This window comes from Lepisma saccharinum, chromosome 1 (genome assembly GCF_977018435.1).
Source record: "Lepisma saccharinum chromosome 1, izLepSacc3.1, whole genome shotgun sequence".
Classification (NCBI taxonomy): Eukaryota; Metazoa; Arthropoda; class Insecta; order Zygentoma; family Lepismatidae; genus Lepisma; species Lepisma saccharinum.
The window spans coordinates 187,491,673-187,508,090 of record NC_139229.1 but is presented as its reverse complement, the minus strand read 5'-3'; the positions used below and the strand labels follow the sequence as shown (position 1 = coordinate 187,508,090).

Below are 16,418 nucleotides of genomic sequence, written 5' to 3'. Positions count from 1 at the left end.
ACACTGGCATGAAATGTCAAAAATCCAGATTTCATCCATGAATGAGCCACAATTTTTATGAACTGTTCAATATCTTATAATATTGAAAAGTTGGAAAAAATAATAAAAATAGTTCCTTCCCCACATAGTAACATTAATATATACAGTATTTGCTCAAAATGTTTGCATCATAATGTGGTTGTGGATGTCAGAATGGCTAGTAATGGAAATGATAGCTATTAAAAAAAAATAAAAAAAATACAAGCATGTTTGAAAATGTATATTATTCCACAATATTTTAGAGAGTAGATTTACACTTAACAATGACAAATTACATATACATATAAATGTAAATGAGAAAACAACAAACATTAGGAAAACTGACCACAAATAATAATAAAAAATCCATATGTACATAAACACATGCAACACAAATATACCTATCAAAAATTCAATCAAACCTTAAACATGTTTAAAATATTATGTACATTACAAATTCCTTTGCTCCAATTATAAAACAATTTCTGTAGCACAGTTTCGCTTAAAATTGTAATTGCGCATTCAGAAGTATAGCCCACATGTGTGATTCCTCCCTGAGTAGGTCATTTGAAGATGACAATAAGTATACAAAAAAAAACATATTTTTTTTCACAGGTATTTGAAAAATACAACCCACCCCTAAAGGATTAAAAAAATCACATTCTGACAACTGCTCTTCTTTTACAGCTTTCTTCTCTGAATTGATATGCAGCCTTCATGCAGAAGGAGATGGTCTGCAAAGAGAAAAAAATGTGGTTAAACAATAACTCCTTGGGCATATAACATTTAGCAATAATTATTTAATGAGCATAGTGCAGGACAGCTTTAATATGGAAAAGAAAGATGTAGATAATTTACAGATACAACTACTATTCTGGACAAGATATGAGGAGTGCTTCAAAAATTAGTTTCGTGGTACCTGTATTGCAGATATATCTTCAACTGGGAAAAACAATACTGTTAGCAATTAAGGGCAGTTGTTTCCAATGTGTAATGTTTGTTCTGCAGGGTCTGTGGTGTGCATCCGCAGGAAGTGAATTACCACCGTGAAGAGGGTGCTCATGTTATTGCAGCAAGAGATGTCATGGCAAACAAACACAGGCAAAAATGGTACGGATTCTGTTCCTGTACTTTCCTTAAGGTGGAATGGAGAATGCTACGACACACTGACATATTTGAAGGCTGCTATTTGACAAAAAAAAATCAGGTTTTCTGTCTCATGATAAGGTAAGACCTGAACAGTGGTAGCTCATCTGGCAAAGTTAAGTTTATAACATCTGGATCTCTATGTCCCCAACTTCAGTTTTTAATTAGTTAAGTTAGTGTTTTAAGTCCACTTTATGCACAGTAAGGCTAACTGGAACTGGACCTACAGTTTAAAGTGGGATCCGAACCACTATGTGCCTCCAACGGGTATTGAACCCAGGACCCCTTGACTACAAGGAGACGACGCTACCACTGCGCCATCGGGGAGACCCCCACTTCAGTTTTGACTTGGCACCCTGCAAAATCTGCTTCTTCTCATCTCTGAAAAGAGAGCTGGTAATGTACACACTCTTCATATGCAGGGCATGGATTTAATGCATCTTCTTCAATATGGAAGGAGCCTGGTGGTCCAGTTGGTAGGATGACTGCCAAGCAGGAGACCTGTGTTCAATTCCTAGGGTAGTGGTCCAAGATCGAAATTTTTCTGACTTTGGCCCTGCATAAAAGAGGCTCTGGAGTTCACCCATCCTCAAACAAATCGGTACTTGAGGTCAACTCGGGATGGTAAAAGCATCCTCATATGTGCCTCCATGGCACGGTGCACCTATCTACCTTACCTTGAATATGGTACCCTGGTATAACACGTGTCTCAATATCAAGTGGGGGACTGTGCTGAAAAATAAGTCACTATTTATATTCTTGTCCATAATCCATTTCTTACAATTATGGATATTCGTTCTACCAACAGAACTACTCAACCCCTATTTTTGGACCACCCCTCCTATGCTTATAGCATGAGGTACACAGGTATTGGGTATTGAAAGAACACACCTGCATGATAATTTGATTTCTCAGATACATTTTGTATACACAGATTTATACATCCAGAGATCTTCTGTCCAGCGTTGTTACTGTACCTTCATTAACAAGAAAGTTAACAATTCCACAACACAGTTTTATCTACTACCGCGTCTCTCTTCTCCTAATTATGAATCCACAACACACATTTCAACTTAATTTCCTCAAAAATGCTTATCAATTCTTAGCACCATGATGCTTTGAAATAACACCTGGTTTGGTTTGATTTAATTTACTTCGCTTTTCTGTCACTTTTTGCTAATTGCGAAGATGAGGATGAGCAATGATATGATGAAATTGATGAAGGGACACTCACAAAGAATACCCATGCCCAGGTCAGGATTAAACGCAGGACCCCTGGCATCGTAGCGCACTGTGCTAACTACTCCCATACGGAGGTTGACTTGAAATAACACATTCTCTGATGTTCCTTGCTAATAAATCATATGATTTATTTTTCTTCCTTTAATCTGTGTGTTTGTTTCCTAATGTGTGAATCAAACCTGACTTTTCTTTCATCCTATCATCCTTACATAGCTTTAATGTTAAACTATTCTGCCATTAATACACTGGTCAAAACAATTAGGGGAGCAAGCAAGAAATTCCAAAACCAAAGTTGGTAAGTCAAAAGTAGCAATGTATTTTGATTAGGTGAGTGTGTCCTCAACCAGTACAATACATGTCTATTGAGTCATTAGCACAACAGAGTTCTAGGGGCAATTTCTGCAAGGTACTGCACAAAATCAGGAGAACAGCACGGTGATAAGACAACAGAAATGGACAGATACTCAACAGATTCATACCTCTAATAAGGCGAGTGGTCGCCATGAACTGCTATGACAGCTGCACATCTGTTTTGCATGGAACCAATAAGGTTATCAACGAGAGCCTGTGGGATATTCACCCATTCCTCCAGAAGGGCCATTTCCAACTGTTGCAGAGTTGTAGGCGGCGCTGGCCAAACAGCAATGCGTCTTCCGAGTGTGTCCCACACATGTTCAATGGGATTCAAGTCTGGGGAGGACGCTGGCCATACCATTCGTTCGATACCCTCATCCCGTAGCATGGCGTCAACCAGACGTGCTCGGTGAGGTTGGGCATTATTGTTCACAAAAATGAAACGATCACCGATATCTGCAGCCATTGGGACAACATGAGGCCTGAGGATCTCATCCCGGTACCGTAAGGCTGTCAAAGTACCATTCTGGATAATGTGCAGGGGGGTACGTCGAGCAACACTGATCCCTGCCCATACCATTAAGCCACCGCCATCATACTGAGACACTTCGCGCACATGTGCGGGATAATTGTGAGTCCCACGTTCCCTCCAGATGAGAATTATCTGACTGGAGACAGAAACGCGACTCATCCGAAAAGAGAACTGAACTCCACTCTCCATGTCCCCACTCACGATGTTCCACAGCCCACTGTCTGCGGGCCCTACGGTGTTGGGCATTCAGAGGGACACACACCATTGGTCTTCTTGCATAAATACCCCTTTCCCGCAGGCGATTTCGTACAGTTTGGCCCGAGACTCTTCGTCCTGTTGCCAAAACAAGGCCGCGTTGCAAGTCAGTTGCAGTTTGCTGCCTATTCCTGCGAGCCGACAATGCTAAGTACCGGTCTTCCCTAACTGTTGTTGACCGTGGTAGACCTTGCCCAGGCCTCCTTCGTACTGTACCTGTTTGTTGAAATCGTGTCCACAACCTGGAAATGACACTGCGTGACACACCAAGGGCTGCAGCCACCTCACGTTGTGTTTGTCCTGCTTTCATCCTCCCAATAGCTCTCCATGCGCTAGATTCCCCTAAATCGTATTGTTCTGCCATCGTTCCTATTCAACACTACTCAACTGAATCCCACCTGCACTTACGGTCTGCCAGCACCACACAACCGGTGTTCCCAAGTGACCTCGTGATTGCTCCTCATATCACAAATTCTGCCACGTGCCTTATGGTGTCACTAGAGAGCTCTTCATGCTGATGATTCATCACAGATGAATTGTACTGGTTGAGGACACACTCACTTCATCAACATCAACTTTCCAACTTTGGTTTTGGGGTTTCTTGCTTGCTCCCCTAATTGTTTTGACCAGTGTAGAACAAAAGAAAGCATGTTAAAAATTCAGTTCTTAATGATATTGACAATGCAGGGGGTGAACACAGTTTATTCATAAAATATAATGTCACATGATTCATAGTTGATATACACTATATTAGAAATTTGAACCTAAAGACCAACCTTTCTTGTGTCCTGGGGAATGATGATTCCATCATTTAAAATATTTGCAGCATTGTAGAAGGAGCTATAAACAGGGAAATCGAAATGTGACATAGTTTTACTTCTTTTACTCTTGGCTTTATCTTCAGATGCTCCATCCTTTTCTTCATTCAGTGATGGGTCTACCACATGCATCTCTGCCAGAGGCCAGTTGAAGTAAAAATTTGGTTCAAATGATGGTCCACACTAAAACAACCAAAAAATAATGTTAATCATATGCCATTATGTTCTCTCATTAATGAAGTATCCTGTGCAATGTAAAACACAAGCTGTTGATGTCCATATCTAGTATGCATGAATCTAAATGCAATGTGGATATGATATTAGTATTCGAGTTTCACTATTTGCATGTTACCTTTCCCTTAGGCCAGTTGCACACCAGATCCAACATGACGCGATGTGACGAAACATTTTTGTTGCAAACCGACTCAGGGAATATTTAACATAGGGCTCTTATGGCCCGCCATACATCGGACGTAACATTCGCCTTGAGTCACATTCAACAGTTTGCGACAAAACAGTGAATGTCTACGGAATTTGGTATCACAAGGAGCAGCTTGTGACAAAACGATCTGCACATGCGAGAATCCATTCAATTCAGTCACAGTCATCTAATTACAGACTGAAAACTTCAACCCAAAATTTACAAACTAGGGGACAGTATCATGGTAGCAATATTTTTATTTAATTGCAAATTAAACGTGGTTGTATTCTGACACAGGAGATTGCAGAGACAGAAAATCTGGATGACTAGATTAATGTTGGTGCATAAAATGTTTGTGTTCAACCTGTCCGAAGTAAGCCAATTAAGAATTTGTGAACATAGATGATTGCTAGGGGCATGCATATTTCGTTTTTAACGATAAAACGAAATTTGAAAAAAAAAACACATTGTAGTGTTAATTTTTCATGTTTTTGAAAGGTGCAAGATGCATTTTGTGACCATATTTTGTCACGAAATAATGCGAAATGAACTGCAAAAAGCGAAATCAACTCTTAAACACGAAATTCAGGGTTTATTCACTGACGCGACACTTACTGAGGTCTGAATTATCCTGAGAGTTATGCAATTCCCGGAACATTGATTAATTCTGCTGTTAATATTGGAGAAGCAAAAATGGACTCCTTTACAAAGAAATTAACTTAATACTCTGATAATTACATAAATGTGCTATTAGAAGTGAAATGTTAATTCTGTGGAATAAGTGTAGTTTTTAAATCAAATTTAGGATTATATTCACAATTTTAAAACCAATATGTCTTTTTATGTACCACTTTTCATCCATTTTTTTCACCGCTATAACACCGATATTTTATTTTATTTACCGCTTTTGAACCCGAAATTGATTTAGTTTTTGTACCGAAATTTTGCTTTTTTATTTACCAAAAATATGTGCCTCTAATGATTGCTAATGCTGATTGTATGGACTTTTAACTTCTTACTACCAATAAGATATTTAATGGGAGAATAATGTTTATTGTGATTTGTAGGTCCGTAGGCCTAATATTGTGCGTACGTTGTCAAAAATTGTGCAGTTCAGTGGAGAATTCCAAAAATTTGACCCAGTTTATTGCAACAATTCTTATTTGTTGTGTACAGTGTGTCTGGATGAAAATATACCAATAAAGAATTTGAATAACTCTGCAACTGTTGGTGATAGAAATGTCCGGTTATGTTTATTTGGAAGAGGGAATCATGGAATCTTATGATGAGCAAAAGAAAATTGCAGTACTCGCCTCAGTAGATCTCAATGTGAGCTCCTTTGGTGGCTCGACAAACATCAAGTCGGTACTCAACCTCAAACCATATGTTGCGCAAAGTTTGACGTGTCACAGATGCACATGCATTGATAATTCTTTCTCGTAGATCGTCCAACCCTTGCACAGGTGTTCGGTAGATAATAGTCTTGACATACCCCCACAGAAAAAAAAAGGTCCAGAGGAGTCAAGTCGGGCGACCTTGGAGGCCACTTAATAGGACCCCCCCAATCCCAATCAAATTGTTAGGGAAATGGTTATGTTGGATTTTTTTACCAGCAGATGGCTACTTACGATTACTTACCATTGTGTAGATAACTTACCATTGTGTAGATGTCATCCCCAATACAAGATTTTATGTTAAAGCTCAGCTTTGGCACATTGGCAGTGGATAGACTTGACATCATCTTGGATTTTTCCTTCAACAAAATAGCATCCTCCACTGGTTCACCAGCTGTTATTGATTTACAGGAATTTTGGAGAAAGACGAGAGGAACATCTCTCTGGTTGCACAAGTCTATAAAATGAGCTCCCTTCTGAGCATCTCTTGCAGTCAGTTTGTTATAGTTTGCTAAGAATCCTGTCAACATCCTGTAATTTCACAAAAAATAACTTAATTAATATGTCACAATGTTTTAAGTTACAATTCATACGTGAAATACAAAAGATAACATGTATTATCTGGAATGTAATGTCTGCAAGCCATCTTGGAACCAACATTCTGTGTATTGAAAACATTGAAGTGACGTAATTTTATCACTGTCATTGATTCAGCAATGTATCCTTGTATATGTTGCTGTCCCACTACATGGAAAAGACTGTCTAAACTAATGAGTGTTATTGTGCAATTCCACTGAGACAACAAGTGTCTGATGCACATGGTTGGAATGTTTCAACTGGTATAAAAGAAAAGAATACTGAGCATACAAAAGAGTGTTCGCAGCAGTGTTTAAGTCAACACAATCCCTTTTTCCCAAAAATATTTTAAGCAAATACAATGTTAAAAGCTTGTATTAATGGAAGCATATGTAAAGCTTTGTTTCAGAAGAATGGTCGATAAGGAATCTCAGTAATCAAACGAAACACTGTGTTTGTAGGTTCAGATTTCCTGCTTGGCCAGAGTGTGTGCACTATTGTCTTGTAATTGATTGATTGAATTGAAAATTGTGGGTGCATCAGCACTTAGGCTATTTTGCACCCATCACATTTCACGAGGCCAAGCCCCTTACCATAACTATTATAAATGTGTGTCTGAGAACTAAAATATTCTGACCTGGGTTAAAAGCTGAGGCACAAGAATGCACATTAAGATGCCAACTAAAAGTGTTTTATCCAAATACTATTAAATTTTAAAAAAATACATTTAAAAATATATTCATGCATTTTAAAGATCTGAAACATGTAGTTTTAAACATGGCATTGGACTGGTAACTAAAACAGGCAAGAGGCTAGATGCCATCAAAGTTGGGCTGAGGGTCAGGTCATGGTGATAGGAATATTTCAATATTCTGGATTTTAGGATATTGTATGTTGTCTGTGCTGCTCCCAGATTCACTGCTACTCCAGATTTTGGCTAAAAATAGGATAGGAGATTATTTCTATAAGTAGAATGCTACTTAGAGGGTTTCCATAACTTAAGAGTTAAGGTTGGGTCATGATTTAGAAGCAATTTGGTATGAAAAGTTAACCCATGTATTAGGAAGCGAATAGTTAAGTGAATAGTTAATCATAATAAACAATGTTGCATTTTAAGAGTGAGACTTTTGTTTTACCTGAACTCTGAACTATTGCTCCTAGAAACACTATTGTTAAATTAAAGTTATTTTATGTCACTTTTCTGTGCCTTTTGGCTAATTATGGTAATGAGGATAAGTGCTGATATGATGAAATTGATGAAGGGACACTCACAAAGAATACCGATGCCCAGGCTGGGATTCAAACCTGGGGTCCTTGGTCTCATAGTGCACTGAACTAACCACTCTGCCATGGAGGTCGACACCTAGAAACATTACTCATCTCCAATTAGCATTGCAATATACAGGGTGAGTTAAAAGTTCCTTAACACCACCTAAAAATGTATAAGGAGCTACACTAGGTATAATTGCTCATGATAGGCCCAGGAGGAACTTTAGTTCTTTGTGTCAAGTGGAGGTGTGCTATATTGATGGCTGCCATATTGAATTCAACTAAAAAAAATTAAATTGGAAGATGTTGATGTGATATATCAAATCAGGCTAGAATTTCATGAGAAATGCAGCGGTGAAGGCTTTTTCAACATATCTTGAACTAGTAAAAAGTTGCATGTAACCACTTTCCCCTTTTCAAGGTGTAAACAAAAAGCATTAAAATGCCTCTAACACATGAGTAATGCATCGAGACCATACCGATGTCTAGGAAAAGAAGTTCACATGCCATTGCACGTAATTTTAATCAGCAAAATCACCAGAAGAATTGAATATTGTGAATGGTGTCTCAAACAATTACAGTGTGACGCTTCCTTTTGGAATGAAAAGTCCATCACAGTGAAAAGGCTACTTTCTATGTTCATGGTAAAGTAAATAAGCAGAATATGCCATCCTTGTATCTGATAAGCCAGATTGGACAGATCCCAGCTGAAAGGTTGCTACTTGTAAGCTAATAGTGTGGGGAACGCGATTGGTTGGTCCATATTTCATAGGTTTTGTAACCTTGCCTACGGAATATGTTATTTTTCCTCTCAGAGTTTTTCTACAGGATGGAGCGCCACCACACTGTGGGAATGTTGTGAGAGTTTATTCATGATAAATTTCCAGGTAGATGGATTGACAACCAGGGACTTGTTGAAGAGTCTGCACGTTTCTAAGATCTAACATCTTTTACATTTGGGAATATTTGAAGGCAATGGTAACTGCACTAAAAATTCGTGATATTGACCATCTGAGATAATGCATAGTTGCTGCTTGCGATGCTGTTTCACCTGCTACATTGCGAAATGCTCTGCATGAGTGAGAGAAACGCTAAGGGTGTGCATAAGGGAACATTGACAACATATTGAGCCGATTTCACAAGTAGAAGTTATGCATAACTTTTTACTGGTAAAAGATAGATTGAAAAAACCTTCACTGCATTTCTCATGAAATTCTAGCCTTCCCATATACATTTTTTTAGTTGAATTTAATATGGAGGACCTCTGCTTGACACACACAACTATGGTTTCTACTTGGCCTAACCTGTTTCTATCATGAGCAATTATACCTAGCATAACTCCTTTACATTTTAGAGAGTGTGTTAAGATACTCACCCTGTATATAATATCGCACATGCAAAATGTTACAACTTCATTTTATTTCTTAATCTGGTGGTTTATCTGAAGTAAAACTTTAACCACAAAACATGGATCTTTATTTTAGTGGACCATAACTTTTTTGATCTGGCGGCAAGTACTTGATAACGTCACAGTTATTCAAGAGAGGTTAAAACAGAGTCATTCAACATTACAACATTTACAGACCTTGATTTCTTGCAAACAGTACATTAAAAAAGCATTAATTCTTTGAAAACAACTGTTTATGTGTGTACAACAATACACCCTGGCACATTTTTTCACACAAGTAATTATAAAATAATGTAAAATTTGACAAGATATGAATGTTAAGACAATATTTGTCACAAAACAATTTTCAAAACAGTAAAAATAATTCACTTACAGTTACATGAAACTATTAGTGTAAGTGATGAAAGTGAAGTGTTGACCACCTCATCTGGTTAAAAATCAATTTTTCAAACAGGTAATTATGAAACTTGTGTAAGACTGAAGTTGCAAGTTAACCTAGGAGTATGTCTCAGGGAAAATACATTTAACAAGTAAGTTTCTTTATTATTTTCCTGTAGTTTACGGTTATTACAAGCATAAGAAAACAGTTTTTTCTTTGTGACGTTTCAGGAGAACACACGCTCCTTTCATCAGACATTTATTTTCATTTTGACTAAAGATACAGTTATAACAATGGTTAGTAATTTTTAAACAAAAAGAATCTGTTATATAATGGATGTTGTCAATGTTACATTGTTGTAATATAGCAACTTAACTGTGAAAAAAACAGTCTATTTTTAAAATTATGAATCCCAAATATCATCAGGTAATTCAAATTCATCATTGTTTTCACAAAGTCTCTTGATGTTTTCTGTTACATTAAATTTTAAAGATGGTGGCTTACTCCATTTGTGAAAAAGAAAACTCCACACTGGATCTATGTTGCCATTTTCATTATTTAATTTATTCCAGTGTTCTTCTGCAATGAACGAGGCTTCCCAGACATTCAACTCTGTGTTTCCCGTTAATCTTTTTAAAACCCTTCTCTTTTTAATCAAATGCTTCTCTTCGATGATATGAGTTGACAAACCTGTTCTTGGGTTTAGATTTATAATGTCCAAATCATGTTCGTGCCATCTTATTGCCATTTTCCTTGCTGTTTGTCCCACATAATCTTTTGAACATGAACAACTTATATTATATATTCCTGTGGTTTCCACATCTGGTAGCGAGTTTCTCATTTTGAATTCATTAAATGTACATTCCAAACTTCTTGGTGATTTAAAAACAATTTTGAAATTAAAACTTCTAAAAATTTTTGCAATTTTATGTGAGAATCCCTTGTGGAATGGAATGCACACAAATTTCTTTTCAACAGATTTTTCATCTTTGTCTGTATTTCTCTTTTCCTTTAGTTTTCTTGCAACTTGTTTTTTGATTTGGTTTATTCTGTTAGTGTGAAAGCCATTTTCTTTTGCTATATTAAAGAGCCTTTCTTCTTCATTTTTGATATCCTCATTATTAGAACATAGTCTTTGTGCTCTCAGGAAAAAATTTAAAAATATGTTATCCATTGTTATACGCGAATGTTCTGATTTGGCATGGATGTATTTTTCCCCCGCTAATTTTTTTCTATGGACTGATGTTTGAATTATTGATGAAAGGAGCGTGTGTTCTCCTGAAACGTTTTCTTATGCTTGTAATAACCGTAAACTACAGGAAAATAATTCTATCATGCAAGCAATGCGTACATACAAGAAAAACTATAAGTTTCTTTATGTTCTTCTGAACACCAACTCCTTTCTCAAGTTTTGTATAATAAGGGAGCAACATTATGTTACTTATATCATGTGTACCTGCTACATTGATCAAATACAAAATAAAGGTCATTGCACACTTACCCACATACATGCCCAAATCCTACAACCAACCCAGTTCCATATTTTGCTTTAAATTCATGGAATTTACTTGCATCGACTATTCTGGCAATTATTTGGTACACTGTTTCACGGTCCATTTCATCCATACCTGCAAGATCTGAAAAAGAAAAAAAATATCACTCAGATTTAAAATAGGAGAGTCCTCGTCCGTGGCCTCGTGGTCTAAGGCGCTGTGCTTTGGACTCCGACTGTGGGACGGCATGGATTCGAATCTGCCTGGGTTCAGTCTCCAGGTTCTCGGCTTCTGTATAGGATCAGTGGCAACCCACCATCGTGAGGAAATTGGGGAGCTACGAGTGAGTAGCATAACCCGGTCTCGGAAATTTCCTACAATACCGGTTGAATTGTGGGAGGGAGACTGGCAGTCGGGCCTAGGTCCTTCAAGGCTGTCGAGCCACGGGTTATTATTTAAAATAGGATAAACATCTCTCACCTTTGAAAAAAAATTAACATACCAAAAGTATTCGTGCCAAATTATGCAGAATTAGATAAGCAAAATTATAGGGGAGTAGGCATTAAATTCATTACTATTAAATCCACTAGAAACACAACTAATTGAATACTCATGATTAACATACAATTCTTTTAGTTGCCTTGTATTATCAATCACATGTTTATTAAGGGTGCTCGAGATTTAAAATGTAATGCATCTCGTGACATATACAGAAGGTTGTTTCACGTTGATGGTAACGATTTCGATCACCAAGGAGCAGCACGTAGGCATAGCACAGAGCAGCCAGAGCCAGTAGGATGGAAGTACTGTGTGTTGACTTGCAAAAACGATGGTTGGTGTGTGAGTGAATGTTTATATGGCACCAAAAATTCCAGTCTTTTGGGGGGGGGGGGGGTACATCTGTGCCCTTTCCGACGTTGGTTATAGTTATAGCCAGATAATTAAACAGTGCCACATGAAAGCATTCCATGTGTCAAAGAGGGGCATCAACGCAGTGTTGAATCACCATAGAGCTTGCACTGTACCTGTTGCTGGAACCAGTGAAAGTGGGCCTCGGACATATCGGAAGCCCAAGCGTTCCTCCGATGTTGTGCGGAAAGTGAGATCCTTGGTGCGATGTGAAAACCCTGCAACACAAAGTGTGATTGCACAGGCAGTGCAATGTTTCCCTGCAACTGTAAATCCCATCATAGCCAAAGATTTACAACTTGTGCGGAAGCACAAGGCTCAAGTTCACAAGTTGCGTGCCTCACATGTCCAAGAGAGGAAGACCAACAGTCGGAAGCTCTACGAACGCCATCTGGCAGGGGACCACTGGAAGTATGTGGTGTCCCTGGATGAAGCATGGGTGTATCTGTCGGGATGTGGTAAAAAAAGGGCCATCTACTATCGTCTATGTGATGCAAGAGGTCGATCTGAGTGGGTACGTGAATGTGCTGAAAGTTTTCCATGCGGGTTCATGGTTGTTGGTGGTTACTGCCATAACGGCAAACTTCCACTGCGCAGAGTGGAAAAAAAGGCTAAAATAAATGCAGCCTATTACCAGACGAATACTTTGGAACCACTTTACAGACATGATATTCCTTCTCTCTATGGCAGCGACACATCTCGTGTTGTCATCCACCAGGACAAGGCTTCCAGTCATACGGCAAAGTCCACGCAGGCATACATGGATCAGATGGCACGTGAAACGGGCATTCATGCAATCCCCTTTACAGACATCCCTGTGAAATCCCCCGATGCCTCTTCCATGGATTTTGGTGCGTTTCCGTTGTTAAAAACGAGCCTTGGGAAGCAGACGGCCTCGCACAATTGAGGGTCTTTGGAAAGCTTGTCAGGAGGAATATGATGGTTTGGACCAATGTGTTCTTCAACGTAGTCTCCTCCAATGGAAACTCCGCTGCAGGGCCATTGCTGCAAGACAGGGGTATCACGTGGAACACCACCGCTCGTGGCATCATGGTTTTTCTTAAGGTGAGGTGGGTTCTAACTTTGTTACCATGGACATGAAATGACCTTCTGTATTCCTAACCACTGGTGTACATAGACATGTGAAAGAGTAGTAGATCACAAGTTATTGCTTCCATCAACTTGGACACTGGATTTGTGATGGCACCTTCTTCATCTTTATTAGATATTCACCATAGAAAGCAATGGAGACTAATTCAAATATAAAATGATAGTCTGTTATCATATCCACAGAAAATAACAAGACTGCTGGTTCCTCCTTTGTTAAAAAAGTTACACTTCTAAATCAGACTCCATTATATGTTTATATGACATATCAAAGCATTATTAACATAAAAATACATGTATATACATTTTTTTTATTTGGTGTTATTTTATTATTGTTACTGTAGCTAAAATACTAGGGTACAAAGTTCAAAGGTCAGGTAAGGTAACCTAAGAGGAAGAAATTTGCTGAAAGCACCAAAATATTTTCCTGTTATTTCTTCACAATTACTCTTCTCGATGTAGAGGATTCATCGATTTTAAATACTTCAGGAGAAAGAAGACATGTAAACTTCATAACATTTTATAACATACAGCTTAACTAGGAATATAGTGATAGAATGTATAATGCAGGAAAATGTATGATCGGGGTTCTGTTGTATTTAAACATGGCTGTCATGCCCCTCTTTTCTTCCAATTGACTATCCACATCATAGTCAAACAAAAAAATGTTCACAGTAATCAATAACATCCAACATGAAATTGCTATGTCCTTTCTGATGAGCGGTGCAATCTGTTGAGGAGGTGAAGGTCCACTATACTCAACTGCTTTGTTATGTTTGTGAAGTTATGAATTAAATTTGTTCGTTATGCAATGTTCAAAATCCAGTGACTAGTTAGTGTATCATATTCATTCAGTGCACAAACTTGGAACTGAAACTTATTTGAAGGCTGGTTGTAAAATGTAAGTTTTTTTGGGGTGATTTCTCACTGACATGGCATTTTAAGTATTCTCCGCTACAATATTCAGAACTAAGATTTTTTTTCTGTCAACACATTTCTCACTTAATCACTTTCCACATTTTCAAGAATTGCTTCAAATGTAGAAAATTTTAATTTGTGCTGTTTACATGTTTTGTTATTATACTTGGCTTTATTCAGGCAAGATCATGTCCAACAGTTCTTACAATACAGCAACTCTAATCTTACTTTGTTGCTCTATTGCTGCTATCATTGAGACTTACCATTAAGTTGCTCTGCTGGATATAAGGGTTCTTCATACACTATGCTAGGCTCATATACTCTTCTATTGAGAGATGACACCACACCATGACACATGTCAAATGCTTCTGATTCTGTTTCTGCATAATAATCTGTAGCTCCACTGAATCTGAAATATTCAAATCCAATTTTAAGCTATAAAATAGTACATTTGCATTAGTTAAAATAGACGAACTGGCCACAATCCAAGGATGTTTTTAATGTGAATAAGAATGTGCATATAGTGTCGCTACTCAAGGTTTAGGAAGTTTTGATTTTTTCCAAATATATTTGCAATTTTACACAAATTTTATACTGTATCTATCTACATAAATCAGCATGAAAATTGAATTAAATAAAAATACAGCATTTATGAATATACACACATAAGCAATAGTATATCAATCTAATATAACATGACAAACATACATTAAGGCTGCAATCCCATATGTCACTTTAGAGGTCCACCAGCTAGGGATGACCTTGGGGCATGGTGGAAACAAGAAAGTTCTTTACAGCAAGGGTGTGCATCCTCTACCAATGTGCCAAAGTAACCTGGCAATGGATCTCTTTTCAGTGATACGTACGTAAAAACAATGCTACAGCTGACAATAGGTTAGAATAGACACCATAGGTATTGGCTGTGCTAGTAGCTTGGCATAGAGTAATGGGCTCATCCTGAAAATGTAAGTTATAAAACAAAACTACCGTAACTTTATGGTGCAATAGCCTCTTCAGTGGCAAGGACTGTGTAGCTGAACTGCAAGTTACATGATTTTTCCTTCTTTTTAGAAATAAAAATGGTCTGCACTTTTTATACATATGCTTTGAACTTTGCTTCCATTGTTATTAAACTAGTTTCCCTGTCTTGTTCTCATCTTGAAATATCTGGTTTACTTTACACTTGCGTTAAACAATAATTATAAACACTCTGCAAATAATCATTCAGTCACTATTTGTTTGAAAGAGTCAAATAGTTAAACAATTGTAATTTTTAGTTAAATTTTCTCGATTTTACAGATGTCTCTTTTGTTCTTAATCTTGACAACTCTCAGGTTGTCTGATCCTGTTCTTGTTGCAATTTTTAGATAGTTGTTTTGGTCTCAAAACTGCCATGAGAGACCCAGTCAGATGTAACTCCAATTTATTAAATTTGTGGAAGAGAGGAAATAATGCATCCTTAGGCATATGCCTGACCGTAAAACAAAAAAAAAGGAGATACGCAACTCTACTTTGACGACCTGACTCCAAATAGAGCTCTTCTGAGAGGACATGATTAACAAAACTGAAAAAAGCATTTATGGAGTTACATTCCTCTTGTTCTCAATGTGAATATACCTTCCCAGTCTACTAGTCACAACACAAAAAGGACGATCATGCAGTTTTAACATTATTTTTATTGCTACTTGTCCAGTTATCCATGGACCAAGTACATAAAACATGTTGTACCACAATAACTTATTTTTTCTTTCATCAGCCTCTGAGGCAGAGTGGCTACCACAATATACTACATAGCCCGGAGCCTTAGGTTCAAATCATGGGTAGGGGAAGGATGGTCTTGCTGTGTTTATTCCTTCAGGTATTAAAGCAAGTCATCATAAGTCATCATTCATCCTTGACATCGTCATTAACGTAGGATGGCAGAATTGGGACATGAAATAGTCAAATTACTACATGGTATCAGGCATAATTCTGTTAGCTTCCCACCACTAAGTGCTAAGTCACATTGATGTACTCTGCTTCAAAGAATCCTTTGCATGGTGCTTTTTCTATTTGCTTTGCACAGTCATCAACATCTCCCTCACATCCAAGCTGCGTAGAGCTCTTCCAGGATGAAAACATCAACTACAAACACTAATACCACAACAAACAGAGCTACAAGAAACCTTCCATGTTGCAC

The 16,418-nt window shown here is 37.7% G+C and overlaps 1 protein-coding gene across 1 annotated transcript in view; it reads right to left on the bottom strand.

Moving 5' to 3' along the window:
• Window positions 1-244: 244 nt before the first annotated feature.
• LOC146005486 (methylcrotonoyl-CoA carboxylase beta chain, mitochondrial-like) overlaps window positions 245-16,418 on the bottom strand; it is a 38,707-nt gene continuing 22,533 nt past the window's right edge. Inside the window, exons 6-10 of the mRNA XM_083144733.1 lie at window positions 14,503-14,648; window positions 11,314-11,449; window positions 6,444-6,711; window positions 4,324-4,548; window positions 245-752 (exon numbers count right to left, since the gene is read on the bottom strand). Coding sequence (XP_083000859.1) covers window positions 675-752; window positions 4,324-4,548; window positions 6,444-6,711; window positions 11,314-11,449; window positions 14,503-14,648 — 853 coding nt within the window. The 3' untranslated portion in view covers window positions 245-674. The remainder of the gene's footprint in view (window positions 753-4,323; window positions 4,549-6,443; window positions 6,712-11,313; window positions 11,450-14,502; window positions 14,649-16,418) is intronic.